Source organism: Clarias gariepinus, chromosome 25, assembly GCF_024256425.1.
Source record: "Clarias gariepinus isolate MV-2021 ecotype Netherlands chromosome 25, CGAR_prim_01v2, whole genome shotgun sequence".
NCBI lineage: Eukaryota > Metazoa > Chordata > Actinopteri > Siluriformes > Clariidae > Clarias > Clarias gariepinus.
In genome coordinates this window covers 12,279,523-12,305,760 of record NC_071124.1, presented here as the reverse complement: position 1 = coordinate 12,305,760, position 26,238 = coordinate 12,279,523, and the positions used below count along the sequence as shown (strand labels likewise).

Genomic DNA, 26,238 nt, shown 5'->3' with positions numbered 1-26,238 from the left:
GGTATGTTGTTACCAGCTTTGCACATCTAGTGAAGATTTTGCCCATTTTTCTGGACTTTGTCTGGATGAATATGCTTTGATCTAAACCATTCCATTATAGTTCTAGCGTTATGTTTAAGGTCATTGTCCTGCTGGAAGGTGAATCAATGTCGCAGTCTCAAATCTTTTGCAGACTCTAACAGGTTTTCTTTTAAGATTGCCTTGTATTTGGCTATATTCATCTGTCCTTTAACTCTAACCACTTTCCCTTTCTCTGATGAAGAAAAGCATTCCTACATGATGGACAGTGTTAGTCTTCCACCACACAGCGTTGTGCATTTATGAAAAAAAAATTTCATCTGACCAGAGCTTCTTCCACTCCTTCTTCCATATGTGTCCCCCATATGGATTGTCGCAAACAGGACTTGGTTTTTTTCAACGTTGGCTTTTTTCTTGCCACTGTTTCGTAAAGGCCAGATTTGTGATGTACATCATCACAAATCTGACTAATGACTAATAGATGTTTTGTGGACAGATTCTCTCAACTGAGCTGTGGATCTTTGTAGCTTCCCCAGAGTTACCATGGGCTTCTTGGCTGCTCCTCTGATTATTGCTCTCCTTGCCCGGCCTGTCAGTGTAGGTGGACGACCATGTCTTGGTAGGTGTGCAGTTGTGCCATACTCTTCCCATTTTTGGATGATGGATTAGGCAGTGCTCCTTGACATGATCAAAGCTTAAGTAAAAAAAAAAAAAAAAAACGTAACCCTTCTTTTCACTTCTCCAAAACATCATCACAGCCATGTCTGCTGTGTTCAGTGAGCTTCATGGTGCTGTTTGTTCATTAACGTTCTTTATAAAACGTCTGAGGGCTTTACAGAAAAGGTAAACACTATCTACAGTACTAATTAGGTTACTTCTGTCTTCACTGTATTTTAATAGGGGTATCGGTGTAAAAGTGTAAAAGGGGGCTGAATGCAAATACATGCAAATACACAAAAAAATAATAATAGGTAAAAAAAAAAAAAAAAAAAATATATATATATATATATATATATATATACACACACACACACACACACACACATACATATATATATATATATATATATATATATATATATATATATATATAAAACTTTAGTATTAAATATATATAAAACTTTTAAAACTTGATATTAAACCATCAAATAGATCACAATCAGAAAGATAACTGTAAAGCCCTCATGTTTTGATAATTTAATTCTTAATGAACTGTATTTATATATTAACATAAACAGTGATAAAGTAATATTTTTCACACATTTTAAACTGATGCAAACTTTTCAACTGAAGGCTGAAGTCAAATGGACCATATTTTGTATAAATGTATAAGAGAGAGAGAGAGAAAGAGAGAGAGAAAGGGAGAGAGAAATCACCTCACTTTATGATTTTTCATTTTCATCTTGTTAAAAAATACTTCAAAAATATTATAAACATAGTCTATTAAGTAAATACTCACAGGACACTATATTTTTCAATTGAAATCCATTTTGGTTTTTATTTTTTATTCTTTTTTTCATTCATAACAGCAAGAGTCAAATAAAACAATAATAAATGTGCATAAAACATTTTTAAAACATAGTACAAGATCTTAGCAACTGTAAGCAAAGAGTAAGCGTGAGATTACATGGTGAGTGTGAAGCGTTCATTAAAGCAGGTGCTTTCAGCAGGTAGGGACCACCGGCGGTTTCACTGTGGCAGACGCAGAGCAGAGCTGTGCATTGCGTCTGTTCGGATGAAAGTGATGCTTTGGTTTATTAGCACTTGTGCAGCAGCGGTAAGTGAGTCAAAACCTCAAACGGCGATCAGAAGTTTTACATTCATTGTGTTTCCTTTATTTTGGTGGTTGACCTTTTCCTGCTGAAGGCACAGTTGCCTTGTTACACACACACTATGTGTGTGTCTATGTGTGTGCACGTAATATGGTGTGTAAGGCTTATGCTAGCATGTCTGGTCATTTTGAGTTCATTAGTTTACTGTGTTACCCACATTTGTCCTTATGGAATTGAGTCAATGTGTCACTTAACGTATGCTGAGAATTGTCACTACTTTTAATGACATTTTTTAAATGGCAATTGCAGTATTGTGCGAACTTATTGACATACCTACTTATCTAAAAGGTGGATTTTATCTGGTTAAATGTCTACATGCAGCTAACAACATTCAGGCCCAAGTAAAACTTTTAGTGATTTCCTTATTAGGGTACATGTGACATTTTGGAGACAGTCTTCATGTCTGACAGGCAGTAAATACTGTTAGACACTCTGAAGTCTTTCTATCAGAAATTTAACAAAGCCTAAATTCCCTGCAGTCATTTAGAAGAATCAGTCTGATAAATTTGTCATTAATTACATATAAATATTCGTTTTTTGTAACTGTTACAGTCCAATAGTTTATTCTCATTATGCTCTACTTTGGTAAATTTTTCACAGAAAAACAGTGTCTGCTTTTAATGCAGGTCACACACATGACGAGACAACTTGCCAAAATGTCAGCACTGAGGTTTAAACAACAGGCAGCGCACATGATTAAGGCGGAGTGATGTTGAGCTTTTCCATTTTTTTAAAGCAATGATTTGAAGTAATAATAATAATAATAATAATAAAGGGAGCTGAGCCACTTCTGCAAGCAAATTCAGTTAGCTGGTCTATTACTCTATTATCCTTAAATTATCCTAACAAAATTTCTCATAGAATCTTTTATTATTCAAAATAAGATCTCCATATTATACATGTTTTCTTTTCCTTGTTTTATATTGACTATATACACAAGTGCAAAATTCGACCTTTGTCCCTCGGGTCATGGCTCTCTCACTTCCAGCCAAAGTCCCTACAACATAGCCTCTTATTACCATCGGCATCATCGTCTAAATATTCAATATTATATGTATATGTATATATATAGATTTTTGGCCTGACATTCAGGGATGTTTTTTTTTCTTTTTCAAAATATCAAAATACAATTTTATGTTTTAACATGGATACAATAGAAAATAACTTTTTACTCTCCACATATGCTCTATAAGTAAACCAAAAAGAGTTCTTAAATTTGTTAAATTAAGAAATATCATTATGGTTCATTTCACCTCAACAATTTTTCAAAATCAATATAAAAAAGGACAATCATTATCAAATAATAATAATAATTAAAAAAAACATCAAAACATTCAAACATAAATTGTCAAATAAAAGAGTAAAATGTACAATGAAAAAAATAAATTCACTAAATATTAATAAGAATAATAGAGACGGAGGGAGGGGGACAAAAGGGGGATGAAATGCATTTACAAGTTCAGAAAAAAAAGAATACAAAGTATTAAATCAAATATTACCGAATACAAAATAAGTAAATTCCACAAAGTAAACATGCAGCATGTTGCAATATGATTTTATCCAAGCTGGTGAATTAAACAACTGAGCAGTATGTGTTAAAATGATTACTAAAAATATAAGATATGCATAAACAATAAAAAGACTGGAACATCTGAGTGAAAACACTAAATGAAATCTAAGGCCTCAGTGAAAAAACAGCAACAGCTCCAGTGCTGGGCTCAACCACATTTTGGTTCATTCAATTGCCAAGCCTGATGAGCTGAATTACACTTTATGTTTAACATTTACTAATACATTTTAAATAGTCTTTTATCTCATTAACCTTGTAAATTGAATTGACCCCAACCCTGAATGATATATCTCTCTGTACACCAAAAATAGACTTAAGACCTATAGGCTCCACTGATCTAGATCTAAGAACCAACTGGGAGTCTAACATTTTTTAACTTCAGTCTCACTAAAATCTGAAATTACACCAGAAAAGATGAAGTAGCTTCATTTATCTTTCTCTTAACTAGGTTTAGCCTTGATGATACCATGACCAGTCACCATTCACAACTAGTAAAGACCGTGAAACTGACGAAAAAAAAACAAGAAAATTAACTTTGGCACGACTTAACAGAATGTTCAACATTATCATCTTTTTTTCTGTACATAGGCTAAAAGCTATTTGAGATCAGGAATCATAAACATACAACACAAATGGCACCAAATCCATACAAAAGAAATCCTGAACCAAATACATATCTGTTCTGCTCATATACAAAATAAATCAAAACTAATCTGACCATCAGGTTTAAGCAGCGCCCTCATTTATACTCTGCTTCGTGACTGTGACGTGTCTCTACACGTCATGCAATTCTTAGTTACTCTGACAATGTAAAGTTTGACATTGCAGTGATCTCCGATACCCAATTTCATGAATTAAAAGTCACGCCGTCATTCAAGGCAATAAAATCTCTATATAGGGCAACAGGAAAAGGCAACCCTGTTCTCATGCAAGTCGAAAAGACATATCTAAGGTTGAATGGAGATCATTACCATCGAGAGCATTACAAACAAACAGCAATAAAAATCATTTGAAAATAAAAAAAAAACTTAGACATGAAATTATGTATAAAAACAATCTCTGGTAAACAGAATAACACTGTCGATATAACACTTTCCAATTGTAGCCTATTGTTTATCTTGTGAAGCTTGATTTAAAGCTAAGATGTGCTTTAAAAGGTCAGAAGGATTCTGATTTGACATAAAAACATTCATTAGTCTTCTTTAATCCTGATCCTTCCTCTGCAAGTCTGCATTTTTAATGCAGCAACAAACCCACTTGCATTTCGCTGGATGTATTGTGCCATGAATAGTTGTAAATATCTTTGAATTTAAGGTGCATTTTCACATTTTTGTAAACCACCCTTGTCAAATAAGTAACACCTCATGTAATGTTACAGTTACCGCATCTCAGGAAAATATCTACAATGCTGATTCTTTATAGTTCAATAAATGAACAGGCATTGAATAAGGCATGATGTTTTACCATTCACCATGCAGACATATCAAAACTAAAAACATGACCAACGAATGTACGTTAATTAAGACTGAAAGGTGAACTGTACCTGGTTTAAGAGGCACGCAACACAGACCTGCTTCTCTCTGTTCCATCTGAAGAAATATCTCTTTCACAATATTGTATGTTCCCATCACACCCGAGCTCAAAATTTAGAGTGGTCTTACCACTGTACTCACTATAAATAAAATAATGACCTTACAATTTACTATAGTTATTATATTATGACTCTTGTAATATTTCAGTCTGGGATGAAATTTTAGTGCAATGGTGTTCATTATCTACGCTTCAGCTTAATGTGCATGTGAAAAATACCAGCTCTACAATTTTAACCTTCAGTAAAGTGTTACTGACAAATAACATCAATTAAATACCTAAGGGAAGTAATTCAAAAAAAATATTTAAAAAACTCTAAAACTTTTGGTCTATTGTGATCATGTCTGTTGATATCATTATTTAAATTGTTAGATTTGACTCTAACGGACTGTTTCTAGCTACTCTAAGTGTTTCTAAGTGTATGAACCCATCTTATGTACATCGATTTCTTTCCACGTCACTTCTAAGGGCACTGCATGTTTCTGCATATTGGTATGTCGTGGACTAGTCCTTTGAATATTATATAAATGAAACTAATGATACCCAAGGGCTCAAATGATGTAAATGAAATGTGAATATTCGTTGGTGTTAAATTGTATGCGTCTGTCCCAGGTAACAGATGAGCAGATTCATTTGATCTGAAATGAAAAGAAATAAAATTATGACTTAATCAATAACTTGCATAGAATCATGTGCAGGTTCCACTTTGTTTAAACTCAATTATCAATAACGTGAAATTTACGGTTTTATTATTTATATAATTTATTCCAGTGTTTTTTTAGAATGCATTATAAAATACTTTTCTTGACGTTTGGGTTATATCCATGTTTTTTAATAGGAATGCCATTGGACTTTAATAAAGATGTCGGCAATTAAAAAGCACATAAGTTATTGAAAAGATAAGAGCAAATTGTTTGAAACAGAAAGTAAAAGACACTTACTGACCTTGCCTCTTACTACATTTGAGTCAAATACTTGTGGCTAGTCAGATGTTCTGCCGATATTATTGGAATCTATTGGAAAGATAATATAATATAAACAGAAGATAGACATCAGCACAAATGTTAATTACTCATAGGTATATAAATTATCTTACATAAAAATAATAGTAGCCATTAAGTCATTAAATGGCGAATAGAAATTTTAAAAAAAAATTAAAAATTGAATAAACAATATTTTTTTTCCTACATCATACAATAATATCTAAAACAGTTCTTCTGCTATAACCTTCAGTCCAAATCAACAGTATATGCCCTAAATGGATTGAACGGTGACTGTATACAGTACGTAAAAACTGGTTTCCCAAGAGAAAGTGGATCTGTGTGTGAGATCAGGTGATTAGATATGAAGCTAATAGGAGGCCACTGTGATTAACATGTTATATTCAGCACCGTGGTCATGCAGTGATGCTTCTGTTTATACTTTTGTAAATAAAACCAGCTAGATTTATTTATGAAATATCAGGGGCAAGTAGAAACAAGAACAATAACTGCATGGTAAAAAAAAGTCCAGCACATACTTCTGCCAGAACAATACTGAACATTATTAAAATATGAGGCGAAATATAAATGAATATATTAAAAGTGGTGTGAGAAAATAACTAATTAGGATAAGAAGACTATTGAAATTCATGAAAGAAATCAGTACTGCGGCTAAAACAAAAACAAATAGTATTTTATACATACCAATTGCATGTATTCGTTGGTAGTCAGCTTTGATAGAGAAGAGTCCTCAAAACAGAAAGAGACAAGAACATCATTAAAATGCGGTTCTAGTAATATAGACATTTAAATATAGTGATAAAACACAAGTGGTGTCGTAGAAAATATAATAAATCTGTCATGAGGCTTCTACAGCGGGGACAACTTTTTCCCAACTTTTCCTAAACTACAAATAATTGCTGGTCAGAAAATTGCTTAACTCTGTGAATAAAATGACGGTTAAAAAGGATAACAAGAATTACACCCCTTACCGTGCCGAAAAAAAAAAATCTCTTCAGTCTTGAAAACAGTGAAAAAAAGGTAAGTGGATAAGTGGAGATGGTGAGAGAGAGAAGAGAGAGCTACAAAGGGAGCAAACCTGATTGGCTGATGCGGTTGCGAAGGGAACAGTAGTGGCGGACGTGGTTGCTGCGGACACAGCAGCTGGTGAAGCGCCGTGCATCATGGGTACTTTTCAGAGGGGAGAATCATATAAGCACACATACAGAGGAGTGTAGCCAACAGGTGTACACATGTGAAAAGTGGACGGATGTGTGTGGGTAAATAGGGAGAGAACGGAGAAGGGGAAGCATTACTACATACTGTACGAGAACCACCATATGAGAAGGTGGCCTATTATAATAAAAAACATGCTAACATGCTGGTTAACAAGGACCAGAAGCATGAACATGACCTCAGTAGTACAATAAAATTACTTAAGTGATTTTCTCAAATAATTACGTAAATATATTGAAATAAAATCCTATAATAATCTCAATCTGTTAAGGACAGCAGACTGACCAGTGAAACCCGCACATGAACTTTGTGTTTCACGTCATGTAAAAGAACAGCAAGACACACAATAAAGTAAAATGTCTAAGTGCACTACTGAGATCATTTACATTTCATTACTGGTTTAAAACCAATTTGGTTAAATAATTAATGCAAGTTAAAATATATTGTTATTTAGTAAACAGCAGTGACAATAACATAAACATATAATATACTTTATTATACCAGTTCTGTTATTTTTAAACAGCCACATAGTAACACTGCTTTGTAGGAGGATTAAATATTGTAATTAAAATGAAATACATTTTAAAAAATTCCAAAATTGCTGGCAAAATTTACACAATTTAATAAACACAAATCGAGTACATAATGAAAAAAAACAATAAAATTTAAAGGACAAAGATAAGCCCAAAACTCAGAGTTCAATTGATTCAGTTGTTGTGCAGTGTGATTGGGCAGTATACTGTAGTTGATTCCTTGGGTTTTGTAATCAAGAAATAAATCTTTTAAAATGAACTGTATGTTAATTTCCTATAATTAACTGCGATGAAGGAAAATCCACCTGTAAAGTATATTACAGAATTTGTATCACTGATGCTTTGGGGCATGTAGTAACAGGCGGTTCAGGGGCTTATGTGAGGATTAACAGCTTAATGAGTTTTGTTAAATACCTACTGTATAAGTACATATGAGTATTAATGGCTTTATGCCTTTTATACTCCAATTTGCACAGGAAGCGCAAATAAGAAGGTTTCTTTTGGCTCTACATTTGAACTCTATTGAACATCTTCCTTTATATTGAAACCTAACAATATAAAGTAGCTTCAGGAAGACACAGTGGGCCAGGATCCCCCTATATGAGTCTGTATCATTGTTAGACATGACTCTTAAAGATGCACCTTCTCAGAATGCTATACTGTATAAAAGTGCTTACAGCAGTGGACAGGGGTCGGCATGGCGACTGACCGGTCTGCATCCTCACTGCCTCATATAGAGCAGACTGTGTGTTCTGACACCCATCTATCACAGCCATCGATAACGTTTTCAGTAGTTTGTGCTGTAGAAGCTCTTCTGTGGGATCAGACCCGAGGGGGCTAGCTCTCACTCACCATGACTATCAAATAACCCTGTCACTGCTTCTCCTGCAAATCGCAAAAGACCTGATATGACCTATGCATCAAAATCTGGTCCCTGTTAAAGTAGCTCAGACCGTTAAGCATGGTAATTTTCAATACTTCCAACACATTTAAAAAAAAACTGACAGTTTACTTTATGATGAATATATTACACTCCTACACTGATTATATATAACACTCCTTTCAATAGTGTTAATGTTATGGTTGATCAACGTATATAGAATGTGGGTATATTAAATCTAATACCACATGGATAGATAATCGGACAATTGCATGAAAGAATAAGAGTGCATTATTAAAGTGGTCAATATATCCTGAAATCATCAAATAAGTGCACATCATCACCCACTGCATAATACAGAAAAACTGGTTGAGGAATAATTAGATGTAGACTTAGCTCTATCATTGGTGAGCACTGTGTTGATTTTACATTGCATTAATATAAGTTGTGTAGAATTTGGCGTGTGAGCAGCCAAAGGGGAGAAGGGTTAGATCACCTACCCACACTTGCTGCAGGAGTCATGCACAATATTGAGCCTGCCCATCATGCATTGCAACAGGAAGTGGATTGGAAAAAAGGGAGAAGAATCATATCAGCCCATCACAAGGTTGGTTAGATAAAAGAGAGACAAACAAAGGAAGGCAAAACAGAAAAGGTTACAGGGAATCATTCACAAAACAACTTATTAGTTATGGAATGTGTGATCTACAGTCGGGATGTGAGCGGGACGTGTGAGGGCGTTGATTGCAGACAGTAACAAGCTTTTACAAAAACTGATCTGAACACAGAGACTATCAACTTATGACGTGTGTGTCAGCGAGATAACCTACAATAAGACCTCTAAATGACTGTCAAAGTGACACTAAGCTAAGGAATTATTGGCACTGGTTTATTATTCGATTAATAAATGTGACATGGTGTTTTTGGTAAAAAAAAATAAAATTGCACTTGGTTGCATTAATTTTCCTAAAATATATATATATTTTTTATTCTAAAACTGACTGCAGTCACTGTATGACCAATCATGGATTGTAGCCGGAAATATATCTATAGCGTTAAACGTTCTTTTTTTAAATTATTATTCCTTGAGCAGCCAAATCCTTAAAACCTTAACACAAACCTTAACACTGCCTTACAATGTAGTTTAATCATTTGGCTTGTTTAAACTCTTGGGTTGCATACATATGCACACATCTACAGTATATATACAATTCATATTTACAAAAATGTCTTTGCACACGGTGTGCTCACCTCTTCCTGTTAAATGCTCAATATGCTGTATACCTTAGTGTGATTCATTTCATACTGAGTAATGACAATGAATTTAAAGAATTACTATCATTAGCTGCTGTGCGTGTGAACAGTGTGGCAGGTCAGGCTTGTGATAAAAGGGTGGGACAAGCTAGCTTAGGCCCCTACCTGAAGGAATAAATGCTGCCTGCTGCTGAAACTGCATGTTGGCCAGCGCCTGTTGGTACTGCAGCATGCCGGCATTGAACATGGTGGTGGCACCGTTGGCTTTCTCGAGGGCTGGTCTCTTTGGCAAAGGCGGAATTACGCTATGAGGAAGGCCCTGCTCAGGATGATGGGAAAACGAGGAACAAGGATATAATGACAAGGAAGGAAAGAGAAAATATAGAATAGTTATCATCACAGGACTTCACATTAGAGTACAAAAATATAAAAAAAGAAACAAACTAAAACAAAACAGCAGGCAAGCAGCAGCAGCCTATACATGACTACGCCACAAGCAGAAACAAAAGTGCCAAGTCCCTGACTGGATATACTGTACACGCTAGCATATATATATATATATATCTACATCAACACGCTACTTCCGCTCTTAACATTACTCCATCAACTAGTCTGGTGCGAGTGCAAATGAAGCAAGCATCGCACTAAGAAAAAGTTTTGCCGACAAAAAAAAATTAACGAAAATAAAACAAAACTTAAAGCATCAACTTAAAATAAAAGAAAGCTGCACTGCTTTTGCCATGATATCTGTGAAATATGACACATAAGTTATTAATATCTGTTGCTCAGGTGGCACAGCTTCGCTACCACATAGCTGGTTACCCAGTTACCCAAATTATCTGGTTATACATGCACTTTAGAGCTTCTCATCATGCACTATACAGAGACACTGAAGATATATGCAGATACTGCACAACACACACACACACACACACACACACATACACAGACACACAAACACAGACACAGTTACACAGCATAGTTTAGTCTGTCTGATCCTGTCTTTATGCTGCAGGAATGGCCTACATGTGATGATCTGATTGTGGTAGGGCTTTTTATAAAACGTTTTTCAGCGCCTTTGACAAACTCTCAATTATTTTTGCTGACGCTGATGCGATTAAATTTTTTAATCGATTTCGGCCGGCACGTTTTGTCTGTTTGCAAATTATTTCTTTTCCACAATCAGTTGATCACTAAACGTTACTAAAACAGCAGTAGGAAGAGAACATTAGGAAGCCAATTAAGAAACAGTCTACGCTAGCAAATTATTGCTTGTTAAGACACTACAACAAAGCAACATGCCAAGCCAAAAAGGTGAAAGGTCATAGTACCAGGTCAAAGGTGGCCTCGAGGGGTCGCTTCAGTGATTTGACAGCCGTCTTAATTAGCAGGCAGCGAGCACATGATGGCAATGGGCCAATGGGGTTCAAGCGCATAAACATAAACAGCAAGCAGAGGTGCATCATGGGGCAGCAGTGCATTTTTGGTGGTTGAGAAAAAAAAAACAAATAAAAAACAAATCATTTGGAATGCAGTGTACAAAAGGGATATCAGGACTTAACATGCACATTAATGTAATTCAGGAAAAGATATCTAACGCACTATTAAACTACAAACTACAGCAGGGTCCAGCAGGAATAATCTTCTAATCTTTTTAGCTTTTTCTTGCTTGAGAAATATAGTTTGCTCAATTACATTCTTCTGAAATGAGAAATAATTGGAACCCTTTGGACCCTGCTTTAGATAAAGCACATCACAACAGGGGCTCCAACAGTAGTATGTGTCTAATACAAAAAGGTTCATTTTTTACAATCCTCATGTTGGGCTGATTGACATAATATTACAAAAAACACTGTACATGCTTAACCTGCGCACTGCCAGCTCTATTCTGTCAAAAATGTTCACACTGACCCCTATTGGACAGGAATAATAGTAAATAGTAAATGTACTCTCTAACAGAACATGAAAGAAATTCAATCAGTGCTAATAATGAAACCTGAACCATCTGCCCTGAAACATTTATTTTATTACAATCATCAATCTAAGCATCTGTATTAGCTTATATAAACATAGAAATCCATAGAACTTTCAGTAATTTAATATCTGTTCAAATATATCTCTGACATGCTAGAAGAAAAACTATATTTCACATAGTTGACACACTCACATAAAAAGCTTTTACAACCCTGTGATAGAATGGGATTGGCACATAAAAGATTTATAGAAATAAAACTAATAATGATAATGAAATAAGCTATAGCATGGATATGACAAATTACATTTATTAAAAAAATACAAGAAAAAAAATGTGGGTTTTAGCGCAGTTTCCCTGAATAACTAAATAAATAGGGCCACTTTAGTGTATCATTTAATTCCTTGCTCTTTGTAATGTCAAGGTGTGTAATCAAATTATCATAACATTATTATTTATAGAAACTTACATTAGTTTTTATGGTTACCATGTTTTTTGTTTTTTTTTCATTTTCATTTGTCATGTGCGTATAAGGGTCTGTCCTAATAATTACCTGGTAAGAAAGATATACAGGGTGCTGTGTATTCCTGGACAACTGCTGATGTGAAAACATGATATCCAGTAAGCATTATGACTTTTACAGTAACTGTAATAAGGCCAATAGGAAAGAGTTATAGGTGTAATAGTTAGCAATCTAAGCTGAACTTGCTCAGCATGTGTCTCATTTAAGCCTTAAAAACACCTGATCTTTGCAGTTATGGTCGGAAAGACCCACTTTATAAAGCATTGTATTACATTCTCTGCTTGATAAATGTAATGAAATATGAAACTATCAGAGATGCCCTTTATGATGCACCCTCCTTACACCATACATGTCTTTATGTCCTCCCTGTATGTATATGGTGGCACAGTAGGAAATCATGCCAATATAAGATGAAAAAATCATTAACATAAGCATGCTCTAAAGATGCGTCTGTTCCATCTTAATACTGTATGTTGGACTCTACTGTATGATTCTACTGTATGAATGGAAGTGCACATGTACTAATGTACATACTGAACTTCTCACTACACTGTGCATGTACCCGTGTATAAGCGAGTGTTTGTGTGTCCTGTACTCACCATGGCTGCGGTGGCTGTGGCCTGGTTCACCTGGTGCTGTGCTGCTTTGATCTTGGCCTGCAGGTGTGCCGGAGGATGGAAGTATTTGCATTTGTCCCGTGAACAGCGACCCTTGATGTAGTCCATACACACGGTGACAGTGTTCTCACTGGAGTCTATCATGGTGCTGTCAGCCGGGTGTGCAAATCTGCAGTCTGTCTCACCGCGAGAGCAGTTACCACGCTGGTACTCGCGACACACCTGACACACATTATGATATGTTACAACAGACATGAGGACGGTAACAATATTACCAGCGCACATGTACAGACAAACATGAAACGTTCGCATGAACATGGACACTAGACGTACATGTATGCACACACACACACACACACACACTGCTACATAAATGATGTGAGCCAACACATAAGTCATGCTTTACTAGTCAATTCGTATTAACATACAGTACAGCCCATTAGATAGGTGTCAGTTGTTGTGCTCAGTAAGTGATCTGCAATCACATTCACATACGGTCACAGAGTAATCATTACAATTCCGTATTGAACTGTTTCAAACGTCAAATGAGTTGTTTAATAACATTCTATTGGCTATAAGTTACTACATAAATTCAGACATAAACTGTCTAAATAACGGATTACATTTTTGAAAAAGTAACTAAATAACTGAGTACTTAAATGGCGGACCAAGCAAAGTAATCCAAGTACTCTAACGCTTTACATTGTAGCGCTTTACACCCAACACTGGTTACTACACTGGATTAGTTGATCAGGTTAATTTTAATGAGAGGAGAAGAAAAGAAAGTCTCAATATTCTTTGTACTGATACTCTAAAGATAAGGTGGCTTTATCACTAGCATGTCGTTTTATTTTGGTGAAACTGTAATGGCACTGTTATTAAAATGCCGATAGCTGAGAGCAGATTGTGCCTACAGTGATTAAATGTGTGGCATGACCGCTCCAATTACTGTCTGACATTCACTACATTATTATTTAATATGTGTGTACAGTAGGGGGCAGCAAAATCCACAAGCATTTTGTTCTAACCAACACTATTAGGGTTTTTTTCTTTCTTTTCTGTAATCTGTGTAATCTGTGAGATCCCTGAAAATATCACAGTCCCTCCTGTTGTTTAACAAATGCCAAGACTGCCTCTAATTTATTTCATGCATTGTCACTAATGTTGAAGATTATTTTCAATAGCAAAATCACTTTAGCAAAGAATGACCAGAAAGTATATGAGATACTGGTTTTCACAAGACAGTGTCCCTTTTGACGCTCCAAATGTAACAGTTGGCCATAATAACATTTTTAGAGAAATATTTAAAAATAATTTTAAAATGTTTATTTTGAATGCCTAACTTGGCTCCTAATCATCTAGAGAGGTCCATTGTATAACTGATAAAGCAGAATAGCAGTGGAAGTGGTTAGTATCTAATTATAAAATTAATTATAACACAATATATAAAAAAATAAAAAATAAAATGTGAATGAATAATGACAGTATGTAGTATGCCCTTTCCCTCTGTGTCATACCTCCAGGCGGTCAGTGCGCAGAAGTTTCTGGGCAGCTGCGTTGGCTGTGGAGGTCACAGGTGCCACGGCAGCAGGATTCCCACCGATCAGGACTGGCGCGCTGGGTAAGAGGTCAGCAGCAGTGGGCACTAGAGCTGGCGATACGGGACTCAGGTATGGGTTAAAGGAAGCCGCCGCTGCTGCAGCTGCTGCCGCTGCTGCACTGGCATTGGTGGCTAAGTTCGGCGTGACAGAGATGAAAGGCTGCAGAAATGAGTTAGAGACAGAGACAAACAGAGGAACAAAGGTAAGGTGGCAAAATGGATTAATAGAATGCGCTAACAAATCACTTAATCCTGATGTATCACGATGCATTTGAAAATGTAACAGCAACAACAACAACAACAACCTTTTTCATTCGACGGGTCTCACTTCTATTACAACATTGCTGTAAAAGCAAAACATGCACAACTGCACAGGGTCAAATGATCCAATCTAATAATTTTCATGTTTGGCTGCTTACGTAAAGAGACTCCATTAGAAGGGTACTTTGCATCAATGACACTATGCACCCTTACTTTAAATAACCAAGTAATTACTTTAGATTTTTAAGGGCTTAATGTGGGATAAAAATCCCAATTTTGCATGAATTGTCTAATGCTGCACCACGCTGACTAAACCATGACCTCCATTTTGACAAACACACTAAAACATGCTATAAACACATTGTCAGACTACAAATAATAAGGGCCATATGACTATGACAGAGCTAGACTTTCTCTGACTCATAATCTGCAGTACTACAGCCTACAGCCTACAGTAGAGTCACAGAGCATATGAACGTGATAACTATGACAATTAGTTTAGTTGAGGCTAGTCAAAGCTAAAAATAACTTATTTATACATTATTTACAATTATTTCACATTTCTATTTTTGTGTTTTTAGGTATAAAGATTCTTGAAAGTTAAGTTGTTCTAAGAATAAGCAAAATGCAAGAGTGCAAAAGAAAAAAAAAGACAATCACTCTGAAAGTTAAGATCTGGTGACTCTGGTGTGAAATTAAGCATTAAAGCACCTATTTTCTAATTACCCTGTCCATTGAAACCAGCCGCTTACTGTTGAACTTGTGAGGAAATGTAACTGACTGCATTAGGTGAGCGGCAGTTAAAGAAGTTACTAAGTGTGGTGTTATTTTACTGTTTTGCAAAATAATATAATCGTTACTATTTAAATTGTTCAATAATGTTTGTTTTTTGGATAATTTTATAAAAAATAATGTGGTAACATGGCTACACAATCGTGTGTAGACGTGCTAGCTATGCAAGCAACTCAGGGCAGGTCAGAGCAGAAATCTGCCTCTTCAGCACTGCATAACCTCCTCTGACCTCTAACTTATTGAACACAACAAGGTTTATCAGGACGAGTTATGATGCTTTGATAATGTGCATTATAATAAAATGGCAGAAGCAGTGGCATCAAAGTCAGCGTAAGATATAATGGTACTGTATATCAGGACATTCAACCTTATTAAAAACTTCTGTCCTGTCGATTAAAAAAAAGACTGGAGTGTATGTGAGGTATGAGATGAAAATTAAATAGTTTCAAAACTCTCCAGTCAAAATTTTTGCCTAATAATACTCTTATCATTTGAACACCTGTTTCACCGGTGCAGTGTTAAAGTCATGTAGGGCACCCTGCTTAAAAGCATGTAAACTAAAAGCATGATTTAGCTCCTCCTCACCATTGGCTGAAGCTGGCTGCCGGGCATGATGGCACTGGCGATCTGCATCTGCTGGGCAAGCATAGCCATGTTCTTCTGCTGGATCAGGTTATTGCGGCCATTTATCTCCAGCTGGGTCTTCAGGTGGGGAGGCGGGTGCAGGTACTTACAGTTCTCTCTGGAACAGCGTCCCTAAAGACAGACGAGAGGTTTTTCATAGGACAGGGAGAAAGGAGGAAGGAGGAAGGAGGAGAGACAGAGAGAGAGAGAGAGAGAGAGAAATCCATTAAGTTCATTACAGCCATTTGCATTTACTAGCTTGAGTGATTAATGAAATTTTGTGGTAATCTCTCATTTTTCTACTATAATATTCTGCTTCATATCAGTTATTATATTTACAGTCTAGTAGCAGATGTGTTTGATCCAGAAGTAAGTCGCTGTCACTGTAACATCAGTTAAGAACACACACTGTTATTCCCCAGAGGCCAGTGTCTTTCATCCACAGGTTTCGTGAAAATCTATTTTATTTATTTATGTGGCTGTGAGGTAGTGATGCAGCTGATTAATGTGTGTTTTCAGGTGTTTGTGTCTGCAAGCGAAGTTATTTTATCTGCAGAATATACTGTATCTACAGTCAGCTCCAGAACAAGTAATTTTTAAAAAAAGAAAAAAACACATATAGCTCGCAAATGGAAATATTTAGTCCTATACAATTCCCACCCGTCGCTAGGGGTCTCCCACATCAAAGCTCCTACTCCAGCAGGGAGGGCGAAGACTATCACTTGATGCTTCTGAACCACATGACACCAGCCGACCTCATCTTTTCAAACTGCTCACTCACGCATCGTTGTGACACACAGAGTGAAGAAACACACTCGGAGGAGCGCTATCCACTCCTTCCGCTTGCGTAAGCCCCCGGACACCCATGATTGGCTGTAGAGCTGTGATTGATGTGAGAGTGCTAAGTGCCTCCCATCCCATCCCACCCCACCCCGTTCAGAGAGCTTGGCCAATCAGCTCTCTCCAGGCCACCGGCTTCGGGATGCTACAGCTTCACCCAGGAATCTATCTCGCGATCCCCGAGTTGACAGGGCGAGCACTTTACCACTCAGGGGCCTGAAGTCAAATTATTTAAGAAAATGTATGTTAATTAATAGGTTTAGCGGAAGGCCCAGGTTCGATTTCCAGCCAGTGTCCAAACCCCAGCCATTGGATGCAGTGCCAGTCCCAAGCCTGGATAAAATGAGAGGGTTGCGTCAGGAAGGGCATCTGGCGTAAAACCTAGGCCAAGCTTGTATGTGCAGACCAGATGATCCACTGTGGCGAACCCTTGTCGGGAACAGCCGAAAGACCAACAACAACAACAACTAGTTGTTACTAGTAAATGTTAGTGATTCTACATATGTTTAAATGATTCTTTAAAAGTTTCAAATAGCACAAAGGATTCCTCAAATGATCAATTGAAGGATTTTTTTCTGTGAATTGTAATATTTTCAATTGAACATAATAACAAAGTGGCAACAAATCGTTTAATAACTTGCACTCCATGCATTATGGCTGTTATTGCTTTTAGTAAACATTTTGACTTCTATTAGTAAAGAAGGAGAAATCCTTCTTAGGAAGTTCTATTTAAACTTGTATGTTTGGTTAAACCTATTAAAGCAATTATCTGTAGTGAGCAAAGCCTTTTACTGCATTTTTTTATGTGCCTCAATATTCTTAGTACAGCTGCCTGCCTCTTCTCCTCTTACTCCCATGTCTGCTAACAGATGAATGCCTGGTGTGTTCCTGTTCCACCCTGAGTGTGTCCTGTTCCCGTCTCGCTGCACTCTCCGCCTCACTATCTATTTACGACTATTAATACATTCATGTGATACTCTGCAAGAAAGACTGAGACATGAGGGTAAGTTCAGGTCAGCCTGATCAAGTATGAGTGTGTGTTGGAGAATATGTAGAACTTGGAGCTCCAGCACAAAATGTCAATCATATAAATGACCTGCATGTGAGGCCATAACCATAATGCAAACGTGTAGACTTTAATCACAACCTGAAAACAACTTGACTTTCTAAAATACAAATGCAAGAAAGAAAGAAAACAAGAAGGCTAGTGCTCAATCATTTTCCTCTGGATGATTCATTCTTACACACTGGGCAAAGTAAACCAGAGGAGATTTCTCCCAGCTCAAAATGTACATTCTGGATATCGGAATAGCCAAAATCAAAATGTAAAACATGATGCAAAAAATATGTTACAAGACCCCCAAAAACCCAGAGGTTAGGGCTTAGTGGTGTTCAGTATTTAATACTTCTGTGGTTTAAGATTGTTAGGTAACTGCAACGTTTACTGTAAATAATTTATGTCAGAGTACTCTCTAGACGGAGTTGTCTGAATTCAGTTTAGTGTCTTTTACTGCTGCCTCAGACAGTGTAATATACACCAATCAGCCATAATATCATGACCACATGCCTAACATTGAGTAGGGCCCCTTTTGCCACCAAAACAGCCCTGGCCCATCCAGGCATGGACTAACCACTGCACCTCTGAATGTGTACTGTGGTATCTCGCACCAAGCCGTCAGTAGCAGATCTGTAAGATACTAAATTGGATTGAGATCTGGAGAATTTAGAGGCCATGTCAACACCTCAAACCATTATTGCAGTATGACAGGGCACATTATCCTGCAAAAGAGAGACCAGTGCCATTAGGGAACACTATTTTTATGAAGAAGTGTACTTGGTCTACCTCAACATTTAGGTAGTTCGTCCATGTAAAAGTAACATCCAAATACTGTAAATGGCAGGATCCAAGGTTTCCCAGCAGAACATTGCCTCAACCCTCCAGCTTGCATTTTCTCCACAGTGCTTCTCCAGGAAAGCGATAGACATGCACCAGGCCGTTCAACTGATGTTAAACAAAACGTGATTCATCTGCCCAGGCCACCTTCTTTTACTGCTCTGCCCATGGGAGGTGCTTTTGGCGGTGCCCAGTTTTTCTGCTTCCAACACATCAACTTCAGCAAATAAATGTTCACTTACTGCGTAATATTTCTCAACCACTTTAAAGTGCCATTGTAATGAGATAATCAATATTATTCACTTTACCTGTCAGTGGTCAGAATCTTACTGACTGGTGCATAAAACTGTTTAAATAACAGGTTCATACTGTATATACACAGCAAGTGTTTTATTTTAACATTACAGTAACTGCAAAGAAAGACACACATTAAACGAAATAGAAACAAAGAGGAGAGGGAACGCATCTCAACATTTATAAACCCAGTAAAGAATCAATGAAATGGCAGTGGCCAGATTTCAAGTACTGCAGAAACAACACTTCAAATAGTGTTTATACATACAGTAGTGCTCTTCATAATGTGTGACAAAAAAGATCAAGACACCAGCGTGTCTACCTTTATCTAACTAAATCTGATGTACTGGCATTGTCTCATTTAATAGTTTCTGACTGAGAGTTTTATTACAGAAACATAAACATACACCTTTTATAAACTTTATAGCCTATGCTCTCTTCTGTTCTCAACACTTGTTGAAAGAACTTATTTCCTAATTATATGTCTATAAAAAAGTAAATCTGGGATTAAATTCCTTTTACATAAATCTTTCTGCATATTTCTATGAAGGCACCACTCTGGTCATGTCTGCAGCCACATCAGTACTGAATCTTTTATACAACATAATGCTCAAGGATTGATTGTACCAATGACAAAAAGTCAATAAGCAAACAAAGTATTATATCATGAACATAACTTGTTCATTTCTGGACAAGACTAAATAACTGAACAAAGAAGTCTAAGCTTACAAACCTTTTAAACCTGTCTCACAATTTCAACAAGGTGAGCACACTTTCAGAAAAGTAATCATCACTGCTCAGGGCCCAAACCTGCCCCTGTGCAGAATCATGAATCATCATTAGATACCGAAGCAAAAATCAATACAAACTCCCTAAGAACCTAAAACGGCTTTTTCAGATCTATCAAAGTCAATTATGGACGTGGCTACACAACACAAAGGCTGGAATGTCATAGTAACTGCAGTTTTAAAATATTTTCCTTTTACTTGAATTACCTAGAAATAATATTTTGGCATGGTGCATCACATTTTACTGATATTTACTGACCCATATCAGTATACAACATACACAAGTCAATTAAAGAGGACAACTGAGACAAATGGAGGTCAACATTTTCCACTGACCTAGAAACTAGGTATGTTTTTGTGCTTCTCTGAGGCAGCCATTATCTGCCTTGTACCATGCACCAACTTAACACAGGAAGGATCTTAAAAAAAAAAATCAAGATCTGTCACCTACAATACAATAGCCATGCTGAAAACAGGCAGTACAATGAAATATGTAGCTCTACAAAAAACATTGGAACACATGACTCACACTCACAGTCATCAGACCAATTCTGATCCGCATGAAGCTTTTTAAGACCATCATAAGTCATCTTTTTGTCATTCTCTCAAATGAATCTCTATGTTATTTAATGACATCTGAATTGGAAGAAAATAACAGCTTACAAGCTGATCCTCAAGTCTGCAAATAGTCATCTTTTAATGGACATGACCCTGCACATAATCTACAAACCATAACCCATCAATGCTACTGTAATTCATTCAGAAGAAGCATTACATATATTCTGGTTCATCTGGTTAGTCAGACGGGGAACTTCAGCCAATGAATCAAATCCCAATAAAACAACACTCACTCACTCGTAGGCTTAGAGCCTGCCTCAGGGGACCTGGGATACTAGGCAGGGTACACCCTGGGCAGGACACAAGCTCACACACTTACTACTGATGATTTAAAAACATTAATTAGTCTAATCTGAATGTCTTTGGACTGTGGAAGGAAAACAGAGTGTGCAATGGAAACTTACTAAGGACAGGGACTCCATGCACACAGACCTGATGTGGGACCTGAAACCTCAAACCTGGAGGTCCAAGGTCACCGTGATAACACCTTTGCCACCAAGCCACCCCAACAAACAACACTTGTTGAAAATTTGCAAAAAATAAATGGACTAATATTAATCTGAATACTGTATCTATACAATGAAAAAAAAAATATTAATATGTATCCTAATGTATGAAACAGACCAAAACCCTATTTACTGGAATAAAATGATCATAGATCCAAAGTCAGAGTGGCTTTATTTGTTATTTCAACCATATAGAGTAAGTACAGTACATAGTGAAATGAAACAATGTTCTCCAGAACCATGGTGCTACCATATATAAAGCAATAGACTAAACATATCTAAAAGTAAATAATACTCAAGGACAAGACAATCAGCAAAGTTCAAAAACAGTGCAGTGCTGACCAGTCCAAAAGTTTTCATATAAGTGCAGCAACAAGAATTTGTTCTTGTTGTTCGTGAATTTGTTCTTGAATTTGTTAATCTGATAATAAAATGCAATAGGTGGAAACATGAAATGTTGCTTGGCAGCCATAATGCAGATGACGCACAGCATTTTGAGTGTTTTAGCAGAAGACAGTTCAAGAAAAAAAGAGAAATTAGAGGAATATGAAAAGAAAATAGTGTCCAGTTTAGTGTGTGTGTGTGTGTGTGTGTGTCCAATCCTTGGATATTGAGAAGTTTGATGGCTTAAATGCTTCAGTAATTGCAGCTGAAATTACAATATAACGGTGTAATGTTCTCTGATTTTAATATGAATTCGTCCTTTTCCGAGGCTTTAACACTGGCCCTGGAGCAGGTGTTCACTCTATTTGTAAGTGATCACACAATGTCACACCAGGCTAAACTAGACTTTTCCTGTGTGAGATATGCAATTGTTTATTTGAACTCACAGTGTTTTGAACATTTGGTTCCGGCCTGTGGTGACACTCGAGCAAAATGGAAGAAAGTTTACTGTTTGCCATTATATGTACTGCAAAAAGTGAAATGTGAAAATATCTTGCATTTAGTCAAATAATCTACTATTACTTAAAATAAGGTACAAGCATTCGTTTACTAGTGGAATAGAATTTTGCTCGTTTAAAACTTTTTCTTTATTCAAAAAAACTGCTTAAAATTGTATTGAAATCAAATTATGTATTGAAATGTGTCTAGAAATAGGCTTAATGATCATATTTGCCTTGTTTTAATTCTAAATTTAAAAAATTGTTAGATTTGACTAGATTTAAGATATTTTCACTCACTAGTTAAAATAGCATCACATTAAAAGACAAACCCCTACTGGAGTGACCTGTGTCAGTCGCCATGACCCTTTGTTAAGAGATTTAAAAAGTTTTTTTGGCCCTACATCATAAGACACATCCTTGTTTTTTCCTCTGTAACTCTGGCCTTGCCTTTGAACACAGTGGCTATAGAGTGTACAGCCATGCCACTCAGGGTCCAAGTAAGTGCATTTTACATAAGTGTACTTACAGTATGTCCCTTATATCCTAATTCACATGTCACACAATGCATCAACCATAAAGTATACTTAAGACAGCATGATAGAAGGGTAGCTCAGAAAAAAGGCAGACTGGAAAAATATACTGCTACATATATTGAGAAAGAAAGGCAGACTGGATGCGTGAGGCTGGAGCGCTGTGCTGTGCAGCATGCTCCCCTCCATTACTGTTACTTCCAAACAGGGGCTATGCTCCCTAATGACTTCAGCAGATGCTACACTTCAGTTTATGCTAATCCCCGTACCACCGCCCACACACTAAAAACAATTCACCTTCTTGTACTTAATCCGGAACGGGGAAAAAAAGTTTCTTACAAGATCTTCTATAGTTACGTAGCTGTTCGATCATGTAGGGTCATGTCTTATACTGTACAGTGAGAAACTTCTTATATACTTCATGAAAATAATTTAGGGAAGTGCCAATGTTTAAAAATATTTATGCACATCATATTTAAGTACATTGAAGAAGCTGTTGCTTAAAGGTTAAGTCTTAGGAAGATAAAAGTTACAGCATGTCCACACATGTCCTGTCTGAGATGAAGAAATGTTTAGAAAAGGTGTGACAAGGCCTGAGGCAATCAACTGAACATGTGTAAATGCTGGAGAAGTAAACTTAGAAGTGAGAGCAAGAAAAACGGAGGGGGGATAGAGCGAGCGAGAGAGAGAGCGAGAGAGAGAGAGAGAGAGAGTCTGATGAGGGGGTTATGATTACAAGGTTTTATGTTTTATAGAGACTGTAGGAATGAAGGAATTCAGCTGCTGTCAGCTCCCCATGACCTCCTATGACCCTTATCAGGTTCCCTTCCTCTAAAAGCATTAAAAAATAACTGAATCAGTTGTGCTTTTTTTAGCACATGGCCTGGACAACAGCTGATCCTGGATCAGTGTATTGCAGTGCACTCAGATGCTTAATGGTGCAGATTTTCTGCTGAGTCACTGCTATTTTATTCACTCTGAAGTTCACAGACTATAATCAACATCAAGTGGTCACTGTAATAACTACATACAGCGCCTAGCCTATATATCATAGCATCTTATTGTTATTGTTATTATTATTAGCAAAGCAATCAGTACCAACATTTGGCCACCTGACTACAGCTGTGCAAGCTATACACTTTGTTTTTATAATTTTAAATGATAAGCTGGGTGCACAGCTAACATGTAACATTTTATCTGGAAGTTGTTTTCATCACATAGTTGGAAATCACAGCTGAACTTTATACAGAGTCACTTCAAAAATCCACCTTCAAACACTTCATATTAATATTTTAACAGCAGCCAAGATTTACTTTGTAATGAAATTCTGGGCGACATGATCTATTTTCACTTTGGTTAATACATATCTACATTAGTCATAATGATTACCTGCCGCTAGTGGTGGCAGTATGATTTAGGCATTGCTTCGTCTCTGCTACAGAGACTGATATGGTGTTTTACTATTTTAAGCTCTAATATATTTTAGATTTCAAGTTCTTAGTATTTATAAACGCTTTTGAAATTGTTTTCAGAAGCTAACTGGTAAAAACTGACAGTTATTTTCCATGTATGTACTTATTTGTATTGTATTGTAATATACAGTATATGTATAGTACTGTAGGTGCTTTAGTGTAACGGTTTCCTTTTAGGAACTCACTTAAGCCCTGGGATACTAGAATTTGAGCTACCTATTTAAATATTTTGCTATACCATTAGTGGCATTATGGCTAGTACCATTTAAAAATTTGGACACAACACTCAAAGGTTTGGACAAAATATATGAATTATGTTTTACATTCTAGAACAGTACCTTTTTTTCTCAGAACTATGAAATAACACATATGTCATTGGGTAGTTATGTAACAACAACAGTCAGATGTTATTTTAAGACACGACGGCCAGCTGTTCTGGAATAGTTCTTGCAAGAACAGTATTGTGTCAAGCACATTTGCAAAACCCATCAAGCATAATGATGGAACTGGCTCTCTTGAAGACCATCTCAGAAAAGCAAGATGACCAAAACCTACCTTTCGAGGAGAAGTTCATTTAAAGTTTACTGTTAACTAGAGAGCCAGTTCTCAGTTAAGTTAGAGCTGTTATGAAGCAGCATAAGTTACAGACACATCTCATATTTTTGGATGACTTTAGCTTTGTTTTACAATGTAAAAAAAAATTAAAATCTGGAAAGACCATGGTATGTCCGAACTTTGGACTGGTACTTTTGATTGTGTAAAGCTGCTTTGCAACAATGGCATTGTTAAAAGCGCTATACAAATAAAATTGAGTATGAATGTAGTGTACAGAGAACCTCACAAATGACTTCTGCCAATTTTAAACCCAATATTTATCCTTTTTTAAATTGCACTTCTTTTCAACACAAAGGGGAAACTGGCACCATAACAATGCTGATAAGAAAGCAAGCGGCATTTTATTTTAAATCACGATAAACAGCAATTACTAGAATAAAACACATTAGAGGAGCAGTCATTTGCGAAATGTTACTGTGGTACTGCTTCCAAATGACAGCTGTGTCTAGGAGGAAGATGGTTTTAGTTTTAGCATTATCTACTGGAGCTGAAGTTCAAGTACAGCACACTGATTGTTAGTTAAAAAGGGAACTGTTTTCACCACAGAAATTAATAATTACTGTTTAGGTAACAGTATATACAGTACATTTTTTACTTGAACAATGCGTCATTTATTCCTTATGCACTGCCTGTCAGTCACACACATTTCTTTAACGTTTTGACTGTGTTGTCCAATTCATGTTTGAAAATGATTCCTCATGCTGTCAGAACCACTATTTCACAATCTAAGCCCTGGAATATGCCAGTGCCATCAGGGACAGAAAACTTTATAGATATGATAACATGGTCATTTAGTACATTCAGTTAGTCAGCTGACTTTATTTTACTGCCGCATGCTGTAATAAACCTGACAAACTGAAGCAACCCAAGATCATACCACTGCCTACAGAGGGCACAATGCATGATGGGTGCATTACAAATCAATCTGGAATAGGGTCAGTCTAAACTCATCAGACCATCTTCCATTGCTCTAAAGTATAATCTTTATGAACTCTAGCAAACTAAACCTTTTTTTTCTGATTTGCCCCACTAACAAGTGGTTTTCCTACAGCCACACAGCTGTTTAGTCCCAATCCTCTCAGGTTTCATCACACTGTGTGCATATGGAAATGCTGTACTACTGTAATATAGTACTCCTACCTTGACTAATAAACATTGCTAAGTCTTTTTATCGTTGAATTTTTACCATGCATCATCACCAAATGTTTAAGGGATCTCCGGTTATGATTTTTTTTCCCACCACATGTCTCCCATAAAAAAAAATGACGATTCAGCACTATTATTCCTGGTTTTGATGATGTGTTAAAAGGGTTCTTCATCTAGTTCCAGAAGATTCAAATCTCATATATATATATTTGCTATTTCAACTCCGTTCCTTTTTGCTGCCTCACCATTTCTTTTTGTCTCAGTACGACTGATGTTTTAGATAGAGGGATGGATGGATTTCCTGTCTCTAGGAGCTGTGGTGACTCAGCACCCTATAGCACACAGAAAGCGTGCTATTCAGTCCCAGCC

The 26,238-nt window shown here is 36.5% G+C and overlaps 1 protein-coding gene across 14 annotated transcripts in view; it reads right to left on the bottom strand.

The window, feature by feature from the left end:
• Positions 1 to 1,488: 1,488 nt before the first annotated feature.
• mbnl1 (muscleblind-like splicing regulator 1) overlaps positions 1,489 to 26,238 on the bottom strand; it is a 58,557-nt gene continuing 33,807 nt past the window's right edge. For 4 of the 14 annotated variants that reach the window (XM_053486740.1, XM_053486726.1, XM_053486728.1 and 1 more), the window contains 11 exons: positions 16,244 to 16,414; positions 14,523 to 14,765; positions 12,988 to 13,227; positions 12,419 to 12,463; positions 11,225 to 11,272; positions 10,059 to 10,212; positions 9,140 to 9,175; positions 7,090 to 7,181; positions 6,696 to 6,740; positions 5,956 to 6,023; positions 1,489 to 5,648 (listed from right to left, as the gene is read on the bottom strand). In XM_053486740.1, coding sequence (XP_053342715.1) covers positions 5,967 to 6,023; positions 6,696 to 6,740; positions 7,090 to 7,181; positions 9,140 to 9,175; positions 10,059 to 10,212; positions 11,225 to 11,272; positions 12,419 to 12,463; positions 12,988 to 13,227; positions 14,523 to 14,765; positions 16,244 to 16,312 — 1,029 coding nt within the window. In that variant the 5' untranslated portion in view covers positions 16,313 to 16,414 and the 3' untranslated portion in view covers positions 1,489 to 5,648; positions 5,956 to 5,966. The remainder of the gene's footprint in view (positions 5,649 to 5,955; positions 6,024 to 6,695; positions 6,741 to 7,089; positions 7,182 to 9,139; positions 9,176 to 10,058; positions 10,213 to 11,224; positions 11,273 to 12,418; positions 12,464 to 12,987; positions 13,228 to 14,522; positions 14,766 to 16,243; positions 16,415 to 26,238) is intronic. The other 10 variants (XM_053486730.1, XM_053486729.1, XM_053486736.1 and 7 more) reach the window with 10 other exon arrangements.